Source organism: Pituophis catenifer, unplaced genomic scaffold, assembly GCF_029215685.1.
Source record: "Pituophis catenifer annectens isolate HBS135680 unplaced genomic scaffold, rPitCat1.0.hap2 SCAF_1, whole genome shotgun sequence".
Taxonomy (NCBI): Eukaryota; Metazoa; Chordata; class Lepidosauria; order Squamata; family Colubridae; genus Pituophis; species Pituophis catenifer.
The window spans coordinates 127,213,372-127,233,507 of NW_027256881.1; the positions used below are offsets into that span (position 1 = coordinate 127,213,372).

General features: G+C 34.3%; 1 protein-coding gene across 1 annotated transcript in view; it reads left to right on the top strand.

Moving 5' to 3' along the window:
- The window catches only part of CSMD1 (CUB and Sushi multiple domains 1), a 1,157,523-nt gene that overhangs the window by 1,028,988 nt on the left and 108,399 nt on the right, over positions 1-20,136 (top strand). Inside the window, exons 34-39 of the mRNA XM_070954938.1 lie at positions 553-756; positions 2,549-2,673; positions 5,615-5,711; positions 6,478-6,582; positions 16,276-16,394; positions 19,670-19,739. Of these exons, the coding sequence (XP_070811039.1) occupies positions 553-756; positions 2,549-2,673; positions 5,615-5,711; positions 6,478-6,582; positions 16,276-16,394; positions 19,670-19,739 (720 nt within the window). The remainder of the gene's footprint in view (positions 1-552; positions 757-2,548; positions 2,674-5,614; positions 5,712-6,477; positions 6,583-16,275; positions 16,395-19,669; positions 19,740-20,136) is intronic.

A 20,136-nucleotide genomic window follows, 5' to 3' on the forward strand; every position in this document is an offset into this window, starting at 1 on the left:
GCATTAGGCTCTTCTCCAATGAGTCCTTCCTTCTCATTAGGTGGCCAAAATATTTGAATTTCATCTTCAGGATTTGGCCTTCTAAAGAGCAGTCAGGGTTGATCTCCTCTAGGACTGACCGGTTTGATTGCCTTGCAGTCCAAGGGACTCACAGGAGTCTTCTCCAGCACACTAGAGGATATCCTTAATTGAGAAATAAGAGCAGTGACTTGGTTTACTTTTTGCTGTGAAAGCATTGGGAAAAAGTTATTTCTGTACTTTTTCAGCTCTCATCAGTATATTTAACATATGCAGAAAGGTTTATTGGAAATATTAGAAACAGTTTTAATATTTAACATTCAACGTTTTAATATTTTTAACTTTCTAATTGTCTATATTGTTATTTATGATACTACATGCTACCCAGACTCTCTTGATAGTGAGATAGGCAGCATATAAATTTAATAAATTACTAAATAATAAAACATGTATGAATTGAGCAAATTTACCTAAAAATAAAGATATTCTTTGAATTGGTGGTACTTCTCCAATAATACTTCTTTTTTCATGCAGCGGTTCCACGAACAAGTGATACACAATGCAGCTCCGTTCCAGAGCCAAGATATGGCAGGAGGATTGGCTCTGAATTTTCAGCTGGCTCTGTAATTCGCTTTGAATGTAGTCCCGGCTACCTTCTCCAAGGCTCCAAAGCTATCCGCTGCCAGTCTGTGCCCAATGCTTTAGCACAATGGAATGACACAGTGCCAAGCTGTGTGGGTAAGACTTATTATTTTTAGGTTATACATTTCCAAGTCAGAATCTATGAACATAAATTAAGAACATTATTAGTTTTATTAAATAGTATTAAACAAATAAATTTCCTCACTCTTGATTAATGTAGGCTACATCCAGTTTAAAAGAGCAATATGTCACCTTGATTGTAATTGAGTACTAGCTGGTTGACAGATAGAATAGATTTTGATATAATGATTTATTACATTTACGTAGTGGATGCATAGTTTGCTCAATTCTTATTATCGTTATGACTGCCTCTAAAACCTTATGTTTAAGATGAATCTCTGGTAATTAGAAATATACTATAATTGGACTGAAACTTGCTTTGTAATATTAAATGACTAGTGCAATTGAAAAGTAACAGTATTTTAACTTTACAAATGATTCTGATTGCATTTTATTATATCCTGAATCAGAATGGCCTTGCTTAGCAAACTGCTTGTTGTGTTTTATGTGTGACACTTTCCATAAGAACTGTGTCTCATATCAATGCTCCCTTTTCTTTTCTTTTTTTCTTCCCCCCCTTCACATCCCCTTTTCCCCACTCCTTTTCCCTCCCTTAATTTCCTATTTTCTTTCCTTCTTTGTATTGTATATAAAAAAATAAAAATGATAAAGATGGGGGGGGGGAGAGAAAAAAAAGAACTGTGTTTCCATTTTGGATTCAGTTTTTGTTTCTTTCCAGATATTTGTAATTTGCAGTTCTTTGCACTGATAGGGATAGTATGCCCATAGGGGAAAAAATGTTAATTATTTGAATTATGATAATATCAAACAGGTAAAAATTGACTCATGACTATAATTGGACCTGCAGTGATAGTCCTAAATCATGCCAGTCATTAAGTGAGTCATCACATGTACAACTCAATTTTACAACTTTTTTGCATTGGCTGTTAAAGCGAATTACTATGGTCATTAAATGATTCATGGTCAGTAATGCCCAGTGGGCATATTTTGCCAAAACACAGAAATAAACACTAGTTTCCAGTAAAAAAAAGATTGCAAATCATTGCCATATGACTACCAAGCAATGCAAATCACCGTGAATACAGGCCAGTTGTTGAGCATCCAAAATGTGATCATGTCATTGTGGGGGGAAGGAGGGGAGCAGCCATTGGAACTTTGAATGCAGTTCTTAAGTATCTTTTTTTTGAGTCCATCATAACTCTGAACACTTACTAATTGACTGGTCATATGTCAAGGACCTGTATTTCTAAATTAAGTTATGACAAAAAAAAATTCCTTTCCTTGAAACTTTTATAGCTAAGATCATTAGCAAAAAAAAAAAAGGGGGGGGGTAATTGATATAAAGATTAATAATAAGGAAAACCAGAGTATAATAACAGGTTTTTAGACCTCAAAATCTTTATCTGTTTTCCTATATTCTACTTTATCTGTTTTCCTAATACTTTATCATTATTATTTTTTTACTATTGTTGTAGTCCTTATCCTTTTCTAGTCCTAAAAAACATTGCCTGAGTTTTAGAAAACTTGGTCTGAAACGAAGGTCAAAATAGGAAAAACTGCTTGAATTTAATATGACATTATTGTGACATTATGGATTTAACATCCATGGACATTATCAGAGAAAACATAACTGGTTTTTTCTACATGTAATTCTGGAAATGGGAAAAGCACTTTTTACAGCAAGTGTTCTATTTTTCTTGCTTTATAAACACATAAATGAGATTTAATTCCTGATTTTAATATTACTTTCCTTCTTTGTCAGCAAGGTTTAAGCTTTATTGTTACTTCAAATTCAATTTTCTTTCAGTGCCATGCAGCCGGAATTTCACTGAACGCAGAGGTACTATACTGTCTCCAGGTTACCCTGAACCTTATGGTAACAGCTTGAATTGTGTGTGGAAAATCATAGTGACTGAGGGATCAGGTATTCAGGCAAGTCCATATTTTGCCAACAGTGGAATATAAAATACTTCAGAATTAAAGACAAGATATTACTAATTTATTACTCCTGCTCTAAGTCCCTAGCTAAATGTAAGCAAAAAGAAAAACAATCCTTGTTTTGCATTTTTGTATAGATTCATTCACAAATTCAGAATTCTTCAAGCCCCCACCCCCACTCCTTCTGCATGTAAAGTAGAAAAGCCAAAATTGCTTCTGTTCACCACACTTACTTCAATGCAATTTAGTGGAAATTGACTTTAATTAAAGGAACTTGTTTGGAAATCAGTTTTTATGCATATGTTGATCATAATTTACTTCACTGGTGTACCATATGCTACCAGATAAAGCTATAATGATTGTGACATCTTAATGCAGTTCTTTAAACTGAAGGAAGCTATGATATATTTATTATATATTTATGTACATATGTTATCAGAAGGAAACAGATTGACTCTGAAGATATTGTGCATAGCTGTTGTTATGAAGTTAATGTGACTTGTCTTCTTTATGAGATTTGCTTCAACGAGGCCTTCATATCATTCTTGAAAGATACTGTTTATAAATTAAAGAAACATTTTAAGTATTTTAATAAAAAACATACTATTCAAGACAATGAACACTTTTTTTTTAAATAAACCCTTCTGGATTGAAAAGGCAAACTATGTCACTGTCGTATGTCATATGTGTGCATCTATGAGATATATGTAGCATGTATATCATTATGCAAGAATGAAATAATGAAAAAAAAACCTTTTCATATTAAAAAACAATGAAAAAATGAAAAAAATACTTTTAATTTATACAATCAAAAATTACTTTTAATTTTAATTACTTTTAATTAAAGTCTTTGTATTCAGGAAAGCTCATTAAAAGATGCTATGTCTATTAAATAACTTGTACAGAGCTTAATTTTAATGCATGTTCATTTTCATACAGCATTACAATTCAAATTAGTTACAGAGAGAATTTGCAGATTATAAAAGGGGATTTCTATCCAAAAAACTCTTCAATCAGTTCAAGATATTTAAAGTCAAGATCTGAGTTTAGAAGCTTTCCTGAGCTGTGCTAATAAGTTTCACTGGAGCTTATAACTAACAGTTTCCAATGCCCACCAGGCTTTGTCACATCTACTTTCATACGTTACTAACTTCTTGTTCAATATGTAAACATTACATTAAAAAAATCTTTAAACCAAATTACATTGAGGCCCCTTTAAATCAAAAATTTAATTAGGATTGTCTTCTTTTAATATTTGAAACATTTTTCTTAACCTTTTCTTAACCTAGAAATTTTCTAATGCCCATAAATACTCCTATATTCATATAAAATAAAATAAAAATAACCTTGATCATATTTTAATGGCTAGTCATCTTTCAATCTTTGTGATAAATGAAATGTTTGTTCAAAAATCTATGGATAATTTCAAAATAGTGATTATTCAGTGATGGAAATAAAATTCAGTGGAATAGTCAACATAGTTTATGGGTAAATTTTTGGTGTATAAGTATGCATTCCACACTTATTTTGTTAGGAAGTTGCAAGTGGATGTTATCTGGGCTACAAGGGGGTAGGGAGGGGGTATTCCGTTGATTACTGCCTATCTAAGATGGCAGAGGAGCAAGAGAAGGAAAATAAATGAGATTAAGTAAGTAAATTGGCCTTAAAAATATACTTCCTGGAATGTTTTTATATTCACAAATAGTGTTTCGATCTAATTGTGTAGTTCACTAACTTTTTTCCTCCCAAATTCTTCCTTAGTAGAGATAAAATTTACCTCAAGTTACAGATGCTTCCAGTTAGGCTATTTAAGCAGAACTGTATAATTCTTCTTGTTTTAGTAGCATTTCAATATTATTTTGGTTTAGTATATGCTTTATACTTTTGGTCTATAATTATAAAGATGTATTCAGTGGGCACTTTCCTCATTGCTGAGTTAAAGTGTTATACATTTATTCTTAAATCAGCAAAAAATATACTAAAATTAAATTTACTATTCCTGTTTTTAGTTCCTATTATGAATAAATTCCTTCATTAATTGCTTCTGGTGCTCTGTTGATTTTGTGATAAGTAGCATAAAGCAATTAAAAGTAGTATTTAAGATTTCGTTCCCCTGTCTTACTTTTGTTTATGCAGACAATAAATGTAGACTTCCAAATTCCTCCACGCTCTGTAAAAGAGCAGTAGTAGTAATGGTGATCTCATTTTTTCATTGCTATTTCAGGCTAATACACTTTTACACTATTTTCCTGTTATGATATTTATTTATCTAATTCATATTAGATATTACCCATATTACAACCAAATGACTCTGAAGACTGAACAAAACAAAACCAATACAATACATATCTAAAATCATTATTGTTAGCAATTATTAAAACATTTTAAAATACTAGCAAAACAGATAAACAAGAATAATAGATGAAGGGATGTTAATAATAATGGAGCCTCTTCACTAGATCCCCCTTCTGGCACAACTAGGTCTTGAGGGATATCCAGAAGTTAGAAGTGACAAGGCCATCCTGTATTCAAGTAATTCAAGGTTTTTTTGTTTGTTTGTTTGTTTTTGTTTATGTTTTTATGTTTAGCACCCAACTTTGATTCCATCCAACTTTCCCTCTACTGTAGTGGATGTTAAATTCTAAATCTAATAACAATGGTCATTTGAAGTTTCTGACTTGACGAAAAAAACATTTGTTTACAGCTAATAACTACCGTAATTAACTCTTTTTTATTTATGGGATGGAAACAAACTGAAGGCAATATCAGAGATAGGAAAAACGAAGATTGCCAGGACATATTTGTACTGTAGATAAATGCAAGTGGTTGTGTAATTTACATTGCTGTTTTTGTTGTCAAGTTTATTATGATGTACTTTTCTGAAAACATAGTAATTATCATGTTTAATGAACACTCAGTGGTATGGTTTTCACAGATACAGGTAATAAACTTTGCCACTGAGCATAATTGGGACTCTCTTGAAATTTATGATGGTGGTGATATGACAGCACCAAGGCTTGGAAGCTTTTCAGGTATGTAGAAATCTATATTACCTTTTATTGGCCAGAACATAGATGCAAGCTACTCAAGTTTCTCTATTTCTTCTCTATGCACAATACGCTCTTGTGTGCCACTTCCTCCTAGTACCTTAATAAAGAATATTATTTAAAAGAATATGAAATGCTTTGCATAATACTTTGTAGGTGCTGAGTATTAGTATATTCTTTTATTGAATGCCTTTGGATATACAGCAACAGCTGTGATTTATCTTAAGTGCTTAATTCTTGTTATCAAAGTCTAGCTGTTGTAATTATGGATGGAATATGTCCATACAGAAATTGACATGTTGTGAGGCAATAGAGCAACATATTAATTCTGTACACAACTTGCAGCTCAGTTTTTATCTTTATTGTGCTATACAAGAATACTTCAGTGAATAGTAATCCTAATAAATTCACAAGTGCTACTCAGACAAAAAATATAGAATGATTATAATGAGTTAATTTAGCTCTATATGTTAACATAAAATATGTTCCTAAAATTGCATTTGAAATTTTAATATAAATCTAAGTGAGATTGTATTAAAAGGAGGATGTGGGAGATGTATATTCAATGTATATTAAATTTAAATTTATATTGAATTTAATATGCTGTAAAAATATAGTTAATAAAACTAAAACATATTCCCAGGTGGTTAATAATTATAGCATAAGTATACTTTTTTTTGATTCACCATAAAAATATTCTTCGCTTACATGTTGTTTCTTTTTAATTAATATGACTTTTGGTTTTCTGTAGGTACTACAGTACCAGCACTATTGAACAGCACTTCCAATCAACTTTATTTACATTTTCACTCTGATATTAGTGTAGCAGCAGCTGGTTTTCACCTGGAATATAAAAGTAAGATGTTTAACATTATTTTGCTTGCTAAAATAATGTATATTTTTCCTATAATGTAGTGCACGGTATCTATATGTGTTGCATGAAAACTTCTAAAGTATTGTTTAGATTAATAACTTTATACATTATACAGTTATCATATTAAAATGCCTATTCTTTTCTTTAAAGTATTGTGCTATGTATTTGAAGTGCTTATATATGAAGATTTAGACATTGATAAGTATACACAAATTCTGTTGAAAATGAATTAAGGCTTGGGAAAATTAGGCTGTTACATTTGAGATGTATCTTTTGAAATGCAGCCACCCACATGGATTTGTACAAGTCGAGATTTGAACACATGTCACCTCACTTGCTGGAGCTGCATTGGTTGTCGATTTGCTTCTGGGTCCAATTCAAGGTGCTGATTGTCCCCTTTAATGCCCTACATGGCTTGGGGCCAGGTTATTTGAGGGATCATCTTTTCCATGTTACATTTACCCAGCCCACCAGACTGGGAAGGCAAGATATAGTATGTTACAGATTCTCTCTATTAAGGAGGGCCATCTAGTGGGACCAAGATGGCGGCTCTCCCTGTGGAAAATCAAGCCCACCAAGATAAGATTGACTCCCATCTTGATAACCATTTGGAAGGCCCCGAAAACATGATTTTTCCAGTGGGCCTGGGGAACCAGGGTGATGCAGAGCCCATCAAATAGTTTGTTTGATTGTGGAGTAAAATTTTATTGTATTTTTTATTTTAGGTTTTACTTTTGTAAGCTGCCTAGAATCACTATGAGTGAGTTGGGGAACCATATAAATTTTCTTAATAAATAATAAAATTAATTAATTAATAAAACCAGACTCCCACCTTCTGTCTACATAGTACACTTTACCTAATATCAAATTTAGTGATCAATATACTGTATATTCATCTAGAATTTATCAATTCAGAGTCAGCAACTTGATAGCTAATATTTGATAACTGAAGAATACTTTTCATTTTCCTGCTTTTATGTTCTTTTCAAATGTTTTCATATATCAGTAACTCATCCAAATGTAATACCAGTTTTACTATAGATACAACCTTACATTTCTAATGTTTAATATATATTTCTAAGGTTGAATATAGGTTGGATTATCCAATGTTGCATTTTAATATGCAAAAATTAAATTCTCTTGTAGAAAAACAATAAAGAACATACATGAATTGATGGTTATTAGAAGTACGCAAATTAAGTCATTAAACATTCCCATAGCATTGATATCCATCTCCTCTTAATGAGCAATTGTATGCAAGCAAATATACTGATAAGCACCAATGGAAATACTTATAATTGAAGTAATCACTATTATAGAATGTTAATGTGTGAAAATTTTTGGAAAGGCCAGATCTCCAGCTGATGATAAGTATTCAAACTAACTATTAGCCACAGGAGATTTTAATTCTGTGCTTGAATTTCTCTATTCATTTATAATTGTATGCAAAGCTTCTAATTCATATAAATCAATTTACTGAAGACATCAAATGAGTGTGTGAATCTTAATGCATATAGGTTGAGAGATAGTAATTTATGATATATTTTAGAATTACCTGCTGATGCTATTCTCTGCGTCAGATTTGCCATCTGTTGATGTTAGCTTATATACTTAGGGTTAGATAATTTCAGATATATCTCATCATCATTATTTGTATACTTTTTACCTTCCAAAAATGTCATTCAAGGACACTAACAGTGAAAATAATCAGGTACAATACAGATGAATTAAAAGTACTATTAAAGTATAATTAACAGCATATAATATAAACAGCAAGAAAACAACTGCTTTGAAATGTTTTAACCGAATCAGTCTATTATTGTATAAGTAAATAAACACATAAATATCTAAAACAATGTTAGAATCTTTCTGGCTACAATGACAACAGTAACAAAATACCTTTCTGAAAGGAAATAGATTAAGTATAAAGCAAAACTTAATAGGGCATGTTATATTGCAGGTCTCATCAAGCAAGAATTTTCTGCTGAACCTTTTCCTGCAGACTCACAAGTGACTCTTAACTAGACAGTCCTAAAATCATTAATGATTTTCAAGGATAAAATAAAATCAGTGTTTTTAAATAAGAATAGAAAAAAACTGGCAACCTATATCCTGGTTAACAACTGATACAATGTTTTTTATACAAATGAAGCTTATAGAAGTTATTCAAGAATAGTTGAAAATAAAATTTGTTGTGATAGTCTGACCTTGAGGCAGCAAATGAAGAACTAGCTATTATCAGATTCAGAAATTATATAAACACCATGTGCTAATAATGAAATGATCAATAGCAATGCTATTTTTTTTAAGAAGGGAATCATGCATGGAGTCATGGTAGATATGAAGATATCTGAACGTATCAACCTAGTGTGTAGCTGCTCTTACAGCAAGAGCAAGATGCTCAAAATCCTTAGGAAATGAAAATACAACAGCAATGTGGTACATAAATCCATGGTAAGAGTTTATTTGAAATACTATGTAGAAACCCAATCACCAGGTCTATAAAAGAAAATCATGAGGATGGAAAACAAAGGCAGAAATATAAAATTTGGGGCTTTTCAACAAATGCCTTTTTTCATTTCTGTACAAACTAGAAAAAACCTGTAGATTTTATGAAAATACTCAAAATTATACATCACTCCTCTCTTGGTCTGAGTTTATAATATAGAGCTGTGATGGCGAACCTCTCTAGGAGTCTCTGGAGGCTGGGGACAGCAAAAAAGTTACTTCCTGTCCAACCGGAAATTGGAAAATGAGCCGTTTCTGGCCTCCGGAAGGCCTCCGACGGGGTGGGGAAGGCCATTTTCACCCTCCCCAGAATCATAGAGAGGCTCTGGAGCCTGGTGAGAGAGAAAAATGGGCCTACCGGGTCATCACATGCCGGGAACGGGGGGAGGGGGTTCACACACGCATGTGCAGGGGTGGAACACATAGAATTATGGGTGTGGGCACACGCATGACCCCCCCCTTTCTGGCATGCGATGACAAAAAGGTTAGCCAGAGCATACAATTTACTTTTATAGCTAATAGCTGGTATATTTATTTACTTATAGTGAATGCTTTGTTACTACTGGTAAAAAATGCAATGAATAAATCCAACTGGGCTATATCCTGAATTCTTTTTTTGTACATGAAATACCTTTCTAATTACTCAAGAATCTCTAGTTCAACAGAGGTTTCTGTTGGAAGAAGAGAGGAGGAGGCAGTTTTACCAATTGTCCTTGCCATAGCCTCTCTGTCACTCTACATGCTGTTCTTCAATCTTCAGGAAAATATTTTCTGAAATGAAGCTGTAGATTTTGGGGAATTAGCAAACATTTTCTGTTTTGCTTTTCTACAAGTAGGAACATTGTATGAATGTGTGAGAGCATGGGGTATTAGTAGTCTATGAGCATAGTACAGATAGATGATACTGTGTGAGAGTGAGAACAAGACTTAAGTAATTTTGATATTGAAACTATTTATAAATTTATATTTCCAATCCTAATGCACAATACTTTATAGTGAATCCTGCTATAAGTAGCACTTACATTCATTGGAAATATTTAGCAAAGTATTAGACAGCCATCTATTTCTGATAACTCTGTTTCTGAATGCATAGAAACATTATGCAGAACAAAACCTTATTAGTTTTTTGGTATCTCTATGTATAAATAAAATGTTTACAGTGTGGGTAAAGGATAATAATACAATCAGGCAGCTGGCTGCATAGAAAGCAGTTTGGAAAATGCAGTAGCATTCAATTCCTTTGATGGATGTTAGCATACTTTGGTTTGAATATAATCTGAAGATTAAAATGGAGGCAAATTAGTTTGAAGTACTCTTTGCAATGATATTGTGACTTATGCTTAGAATATTTCTTGTACCCTGTCCTCTCCCTGGGTGACTTCTTTAAATCAGTTTCATCCCTCCAACAATTTAGTCACAATAGTTTCACTATCTATGTATTTCTCTTTTTCATGGCTTGTATAATTGATTGAATATATTCATTTAATTGATCAAAGAGATTCAAAATACTTTTCCTGTATAGTGTAAGGAGAAATCAATAACTAGTGCAAGATTTAATCCATTCAACTAGTATGCAATAATACGTTACACTAGAATGATAAAAAAGATTACTGAATATTTGAATCACGTCCTCAGAGACTTTTTTTCAACTTCATTTAATCTGTCTCGCAGCATTTGAAAGGGTATACAGCTCTATTTCAGTGGAGATGACAGATCAAAAATGTATAAGGAAGAAAAAAAAATAATAATGAAGAAAAGTTTCCAAGAAAGACTTCCATTCATATTGCACCACTGCTTCATTGGCAGGAATCCTTAATGAGGCAACTGATCAAATGTATGTTATGATGTGGAGTGGAGCTTAAGTCATGATGTCACAACCAAGTTTCCTCATTCTGATGTCATGAATAGATGTTTATATACAAATGTGCCCCATAATAGTAGGCAAGAAAGAAAACAAAATTAGTCTTTTTCCAATTCCCCTTTTTTGTCCCTTTCTTGTTTCTAATCATAATATCAGTTTGCCGCGCCCTTTTTTTTTGACAATTAAGTTTATCTCTGGAATGTAAATTTCATACTATGTTCAGACCAGATTCAAGGGCTGTCATAGCCTAGCCTCGAGTTAGCAAACTGTGCAATCTTGACTTTATGAAAGCCCTCTAAAGCCTTATAAAGATGTTATGAGGAAAGGAAATAAATATGTCTGTGTATTGTTAATCAGTCATTTATTTATTTAAAACATAAATCATAAATTAAACATAAATTAATGCCATCCATCTTTTAACCAACTCTGTGTGGCTCCCAATCATATATTAACTTTTTGAGATTTAAGTCTGGGGTAGAAGACCATTTCCATCCACCAGTTCCCATTTTACAGCTCCAAAAATAGCTTGCTGCTGAAATTGAGCAATGAAGCTCTTACTTTTGAATGATGCAATTTTTAGATGTTGGAGACCAGGGAAGGGGAAGAATTGGTACATGGTAAATAAAGGATGCAATAGCTGACTCCATTTTTACTCTTCAAGCCTTGTAAAATCTGGAAAAAAAATCTTTATTGCTATCACCATGTCTTATGCACCAGAGACAAATTCCTTGTGTGTCTAATCATACTTGACCAAATAAAGTATTCTGTTCTGTTCTGTCCTCTCCTGTCCTGTCCTGTGTCACTGGATACAGTCACTATAGCATCTCAAAGTCTTTTCCCCAAATGCAAAGCATTGCACTGATACATAGATAGAAGGTGAAAAAAGATTTCTCACATTTGCCACTCAGGTCTTTGAAACATGACTTGCTCACATGTTAAAGTTTTAGGTTGCAAGAAAATGTGATTTAGAGGATTTTCTTCAACATGGAAAAAAGTTGGTCATGCTAAACAGAAGCAAATGGTTTCTGTTCACTGGATTAGGCTTGTTCTCATCGACTCAGAAGAGGAAAGATGTATTTGCCATTTTCAGGCCGTTTTCAGGCTTTCACCTGAAAAACAGCTGAAAAGGGCCTGAAAATGGTCAGAAAAATGGCCTGAAAAATGGGTGGGGACAGGGCCAGCCAGTGGTTCGATTTTCCAGTTCTCTGAACCGCGCAGAATTGGAACAACCGGTTTGGACGAACCGGTCCAAACCAGCAGCAGCCCACCTCTATAGACAGTATCTATAACTTATAGATACTGTCTATGGCTGTGATGGCGAACCTATGGCACGCATGCCACAGGTGCCCTAGGTCAGCTCCAGCACGCATGTGTGTGCTGGCCAGTTGATTTTCAGGCCTTCCGGGCCCGCGGGAAGTCAGGAAATGGGCTGTGTCCAGCCTCTGGAGGGCCTCCGTGAGGGGGAGGCTGTTTTTGCCCTCTCCAGGCTCCAAGAAAGCCTCTGGGACCTGGGAAGGGTGAAAAATGGGCCTACCAGACCCATCAATAACCTTTTTGCCATTGTGTGACAAAAGTGAGGGGAGCGTGGGGCGCATACATGGCGGGACAGGGCATTGAACTTTGGGTGTGGGCACACACGTGCGTGACCTCCCGCACTCCCCCCCACTTTTGGCATGCGACGGCAAAAAGGTTAGCCATCATTGGTCTACGGCAAAAGCACTAGGTCCTTCTTAATCCTTGGTCAATATTTTTCCCCCCTTTTTTAATTCTAAAGGTGAAATATATTTGGAAACTTTATCTGAAAAGGAGCAGAATAAATTATTTTTATCCTCACCTAATGTTGAGATAGAGAGAGATATAAAACATCTTATCTATATTGCCAGTAGAGATCTATGTTTTAGATCTAGGGATGTAAAACATGTTGCCTTTCAAATGTGACCCAGTCAGGAGGGTTAATAGTGATGGATGTGGGGAGATATAGTGAAGGCCAGACATTATTTACCATTTCTTCAACACAATCTAGAATATGTTTCACCTTAGCAATGGTAGAAATACATTCTAAATGTGCTGTGATATGAATCTGATCTCCCCTCTATAGATAGTATCGCTATAACTCAATTCCTAAATGCTTATGCAGTTAAAAACACACTGACATATTTAATGTCCATTTGTGTGTGGGTGCTGTGGGTAGGTGTATTCATTCATTTATAATTATGTGACTGATAGCAATGGTAATGCTATTTTTATGATTATGATAGACACCTTTTATTTAGTGTAAGATGTCAACCATATAATCAGATTGTTTTCCATGCTACAAGCCATCATTAGTGGCGGAAACGCCCAATTAGATTAATAGAAGAATTAATTAAATTCATGTCTCAAAAAGACAGTAAGATAATTAAGACTTTATAAATATATGCAATTGTGATTATATAAGGTTACAAACTTTATATGAATATATATCATTTATATGTGCTGATATACCCAAACATGAGTATGAATACATAGTGTTGGTTTGTGGGTTTCTGCGTGTGTGGGTGTATATATCTATGTATATTTGTATCTTCAAGTCACTGTTGTCTCCTAGAGACTGCCTGAAGTAGTTTCTGGAGTTTTCTTGGCAAGGTTTTTCAAAAGTGGTTTGTCCTGTCTCCTTCCTAGGACTGAGAAGGACTGACCAGTCCAATATTATGCAGCTGGCTTTATGCCAAGGTGGGATTAGAACAGGGTTGCACAATTAATTTTCCCAAGGGGCTACATGAGAAACTGGGACTGTTACGGAGGGCCACTGCTGTTGTTGCCACCCCATCCTCCATTGCTGCATCCCACTCCTGATGCTGCTTCTGCCCTGCCACCAATCTGCTGCTGCCCCAATCCCCTCACCGATCCTGCTGATGCCAAGGGCCAGTCTGGGACTGCCTGCTGGCCGGATGTGACCCGCAGGCAATAAAATGCCCAGGTTTGGACTAGAATAATGTTTTTATTTATTATTTATTATTTATTAATTCAATTTGTATGCCGCCCCTCTCCGAAGACTCAGGGCAGCTCACAATGCATTTAAAATCATTATAAAAACATTTAAGAATTAAAAACATTAAAAACATTAAAACTCATTCACACCATTCATGGCCAGATCTCGCCGGATCGCAAGAGCAAGATCAACGGCCCCAGGCCTGTCGGAAAAACCAGGTCTTCGCCGCTTTTCAGAAGGCCAATAGGGTGGGGATGGTCCAGACCTCAGAAGGTAATTGGTTCCAGAGAGCTGGGGCAGCCACAGAGAAGGCCCTCCTCCATGGGCCCACCAGCCGGCATTGTTTAGCTGACGGGACCCGGAGGAGACCAACTCTGTGGGATCTTACCGGTCGTTGGGAGTTATGCGGTAGAAGGCAGTCTCGAAGATACCCTGGCCCTGAGCCATGTAGGGCTTTAAAGGTAATAACCAACACCTTGAATTGTGACCGGAGACCAATAGGGAGCCAGTGCAACTCACGAGAATTGATGTAATGGGGGTGTACCTAGGTGCACCCACGACAGCTCGCGCAGCTGCGTTCTGGACCAACTGTAGGCTCCGAACACTTTTCCAGGGTAACCCCATGTAGAGCGCGTTGCAATAATCTAACTGTGAGGTGACAGGGGCATGAGTGACCGTGAGGAGAGCCTCCTGATCCAAGTAGGGTCGCAATTGGTGCACCAGGCGAACCTGTGCAAAGGTCCCCCTAGACACAGCTGTCAGATGTTGCTCTAATCTTAGCTGTGAGTCTAGGAGGACACCCAAATTGCGAACCCGTTCTGAAGGGGACAATTTCTCTCCCCCCCCACCCAGAACCAAGGATGGACAGTCAACATAGTCTTTAGGAGGCAATACCCACAGCCACTCGGTCTTGTCTGGATTAAGTCTGTTCCAGGTTCCCTCCATTAAACATTGCCATCTTGTGATACTTAGAAAGAATGCATTCTGCATTAAAATTATATATATGTGTGTGTATGGGTGGGTGTGGGTGTGGGTGTGTGTATGTATACACACACACACACACATATACACATATACATATATTCATTCATTGATGTGATGGGTGTCAAACTTTCATTCATTCATATCACGGGTGTCAAACTCGCCATGTCACATTGCTGTCACATTGTTTTTTTTCCCTTTCACAGAGCTGGGGAGGGCATGTCCTGTACATGATGCATCCCATGGGCCACCAGTTTGACACCCCTGATCTATGTAGCTATATACCCTTCTTTGGGTTCTATATGTATGCTCTATATTTAGTACAGCAGAAGTTTTTTTTATATTTTGAGTATTTCTAAACAACAGGATTGTATTATTTACAATCATGATGTAAAAATGAATGTAAATTATAATACATAATCATCTATAAAATAGAAGGCACAGGCTTTTTTAATAGTGCATCACATTTTGTCCAGGGAATTTTATCTTTATTAAAGTGAAAGTGAAATGTAGTCTATACTAATACACTTTTAGAACTATTAACAAGATGGCACTGCTGTGAGCTTTCTTGTCATTGATGGCAGTGATGCCAGAAAAATATTACAGGTCACAGTAATGACATATATAGATGAATGCCTAGTGCTAGACCTGGAGTGGCAGAAATATTTAATAAGCTGGAACTGGGATGAGATCACCAGGAGAGTTATCAATATTGACATTAATGAGTTTTATGTCCTGTGCCAAAAGAGTGAGCTGACCTGTGAAGAGCATGCAGTAAGCAATTTCCTATACAAGGAAGGCATGTTACCCTTGAAAACAGCACTTGCTATTCATAAGTTATGAATAGGAAGTACAGTATGTAAAGCATGTGCTCTAAAGAATTCCTCATCTTGTTCTGCCCTAAGCCTTTGTTAGCTCTATTTATTTTTCATTTTAAAACTCAGTTCATTCTGAAACAAATCATCAACGGAGAACCTATTTTATCATATTGAGAGATTTGCCCATGCATGCAACCAATGGTATATTTAAAGTATAAAGACTAATTCTTTCATTTTTGTTCTGAGATCACTTGATTTACTATATCATTATATTTTAAATTCAGTTTTGTGTCATCATATTCATAATTGCTTCAGTTTGAAAGACTAGTAGTAAATTGCTGTAAAAAGAATTTTTAAAATCCTATGCTTCCTTTCTGCTACCCTCTTGAATCTTCTTTTCATTTTGGATTATTAATCACTGTTGAGAACTTCCTGTTTTAAAATTTGTACAGTAATTAGATAATCAAGATATAAGCAATAAAACCAAAGCAATATGATCTTAATGTACTTTTTTCCCCCCCTTTTATTTATTTTAGCTGTAGGTCTTGCTTCCTGCCCAGAACCTGTAATTCCTAGCAATGGATTTAAAATTGGTGATAGATATATGGTGAATGATGTTTTATCATTTCAGTGTGAGCCAGGATATACATTGCAGGTACCTGTACTCTTTTTAAAATGGTATATATATATATATATATATATATTTCTTGCGTTTTACATCCTTGGATATAAAGTTTGGGCTACCATATCTGGGATGCTAACATCTGAATGATCATTGGTTGGCAGATCATTCTGTTTTTATCAACTGGTTTTGGAATTCAGATCTGGTAGTTTTAGCAGAAATAGGTATTGTAATGTATTCTGTTGATATTTTTGTCATTGAAAAACTATATTTTGTATTTGTATTTAGATTTCTTTTGTATACAGAAATTTTGTATTTAGAAACAGATAATTCTCTGATACTTTTTAATCTCTGCTTGAATAGAACTACATACATTCAAAACATTACATACTTATTTTTATTTCATTAATATAAATGAGTTAAAGAAAAGATTATAACAAGGGAAAGAAATATATTCTCTGGTATGAAGAAATACAAATTTTATAATAGGTGATGCAGCCAATTAAAATCATTGAGATAAGTTTGAATTAAATTTAGTCCAATTTAGTTAGACTCATCTGTATTGTTGTGAGCAGTTCTTAGCATAATCACACTAATTCTACGAAATATTAGTATGAAAATGATCTGAAGGAATACCACACCGGTGAAGATGATTTCTTCAACTATCTCATCCTCTATGGTTGAGACTTTCCAGAAAGGCTGATTTTTAGATTATATTGCATTATCTTTGCATCACTTAATACAAGTGAACCAGGGTTAAATCTGATCCTTTCTGCATGCAAAATATATATGTATCATTTGGCTATTATTTGTCTCCCAAATAATTTTGGGGAGATTTTTATATCTTGGTTAATAAGGCCAGTTTGACTTTACAGCACAATGCATAATGTAGAACTCTGCAGTAAAAAATATTTTTATACTCGTCTCCCTCTATGCATATTGCTGTTTCATTTATTTTCAAACAGATACACATCGAGTTAAACTTTCTGAGTTTCTTTCTTGCTCTTATTTGATTATTAATCCATATTACACTAAGATTTTAATACATGTTATTGTTCCTCTGCTAGATCATTCACAAAACCAGTATGATCATTCTATAATTTTGTTTGCATCAATGAGATATCATCTTGAAAAATTAAAAAAAGAGTTGATTTGCCTAGTTTAGATACTTAAGTCTTCATCTGACTATTAAAAAAAAAATAAGCATTTAATTATACCATTTTTACAATCTCTGTTATGGGAAAGTAATGTAGAATAAAATGACAACTATAAACAGAAACATTTGAACATTCAGCCATTATTGCTCTCTTTCCCATTTCTTACTCTCAGAGCAAAATTCAGCTTTCTGCCTGCAAGCAAGGCAAGGCAAGGCAAGGCAAGGCAAGGCAAACAAGGCTGAACCCTTCATTGATTTACATTTTTTATAATATCTTTATTAAGTTTTGACATCATACAATAAAATACAAGCTAACATAAAAGGGAAAGGGAACAGCAAAACAAATTAAAGGGGTAAAAAATTCATCAAACAAATCCAACTAAAGAGACCTCTGATTTTCTTTTTATACAGAGATGTTAACACTACAACTACCTCTCTGTAAATTTAAAGAAAAGATACTTTTGCAAAGCAAAGCAAATGATGATCTTAACCTTAATAAATAATGTTCAAATAGTGATAATAAACACTTATTGACAATGATACAATTTAAAGTCTACAAATGTGAATACATGCTCAGTTGGATTTTCTGCAAATTTCACAGCTACTATGCAACATGGGAGCTTCATAGGGAAGCGCAAGTGGCCACCATTCATGCAAGGGGAGCTTCGTGCATGCACATGCACACACTTGCTGCCTGCATGTCTTGGTTCTGAACAGGCTAAGACCCGGTAGTGGGCCATGGCCTGGAGGTTGGAGATCCCAGCCCTAAGGCATATACTCCTTTCTTGCTCTCTGTAGGGAATCAAGGAAGATGTACCTTTATCCCATATAATAAAACTACCCTGATGGAGATCACAATATCTCTCTGTCTTCTATTTTACAACTATCACAATATCTTTATATCTTACCAGGACCCTGGCATATCTGTCCAGGTTGTACAATTTTGTATTATCTTTTGCTGATCAATTCTACCCGCAGTTGAACTTAAACACAAATTTTGGACATTGTCATTGCTATTTGTGCTATAGTTAATATAAAAATTATGTAATTTTATTACATATTAAAAAATATTAATAATTGAGTTCTATTTTATTGTTGTGCCCAAGGGCCAAGTTTGATTTTATTTGGTATTCCCTCCTATTCAGGAGTTTAATATGGTAGCATAGGTTCAACCTATAGGTAGATAATGTTTCTATATTAAGTAATACTTCATTATTTGAAAATAAAATAGGGACTCAGATACAAACATTTAATAATAATGAACAAAGTTACCTTTTAATATCCAATTATTTGTTATTCAATGTAGAACTGAGTTCACAGTCTTCCTGCACATAACTTAGTTGAAAAGGGAGTTTCTCTGGTCATGTTAAATAAGTGGTGATCAAAAATCTTTGTAATCTAATACAGATTACCCCAAGGCCTACCAGTACATCCCAATTTCTTTTCCTTTTTTTTTTTGTTTTGTTTTGTTGCATTGGTGCCTAGTTCTTTTGGAAGCCATCACTCATACAGTCATATATACAAAAGTCCTATTTCTACAAATACTGTATTTGTATTGTCACCAAAGGGGCAAAGGACAGTAGGTGGTGCTGCTGGTATGTGGCCCATTGATTTCACAGGTTGCCATTTTTGTGGACTTCAATAGCACTCTCCTCAAAGTTGGCAATAATTGTTTGAGGGAAGACTTGATTATTAAAGTATATAATTTGTGCTTAGTAGTTTTTATTTAAAGGCACATTTTCATTCTGAAATCACTTTTGAAGTTGGAAATTATTTTTTTAAATTAACTTCCTTGAAATGATTCTTTGGGAGAGAAAAAAATCTTCCCTTTGGTAATGCAGCAAAGAATGTAAATGAGAGTGTCATGTTACTTTGCAGTTCTATATAATAATTTAGTTTAAGATTCTGGAACAACTTCTTAAGACTTGTAGCACAACTCACTTTCCATTTTTAAAGGAATTCTAATTAACTTAAAAGTCTTTTATTTGTCCTTAATTAGAAAACTGTCATAGGTAATAAAGTATAAGGAAAGATTAATTGGCAAAAGGATTTTTCTAAAATCAATAGTGAGAACCATTGTGTCAAGTTGCTAAATGAAAACTTCAAAAATGGGACAATGTTGCATAATTATTTTGTTTTTGAATTTTTTAAGGGACGTTCTCATATTTCTTGTATGCCTGGAACAGTTCGCCGTTGGAATTATCCTTCTCCTCTCTGCATTGGTATGCATATTTAAATATTTTTATTCTAAGTGAATGTTGTTGAGAATAACATCAGTAAAAAGTAAAAAGTTTAATTAGCTGTTTCTATTTTTGTTCCGCTGTTATCAAAGCCATTTAAATAGAAAATATCCGGTTGCTTAATGGCTGAGCTCCTAATTCACATTTCTGATTCACATTTCATTCTAGGCATGAAGTACTAGCAGCTTTTCTTGCGTGGGCAAAAAAATCCACCTGCCGGTATAATATATAGTACTCCATACGGCTTAAGCAAATGAAATAATCTGTATAAATGCTAAATTTTATTACAGTCAGCATTAAGAATATGCATATTTCAGTGATAGCACCATTTCTTTAATGATTGTTTTTGTTCAAACAGAAAATATATCTGAAAGTTTTT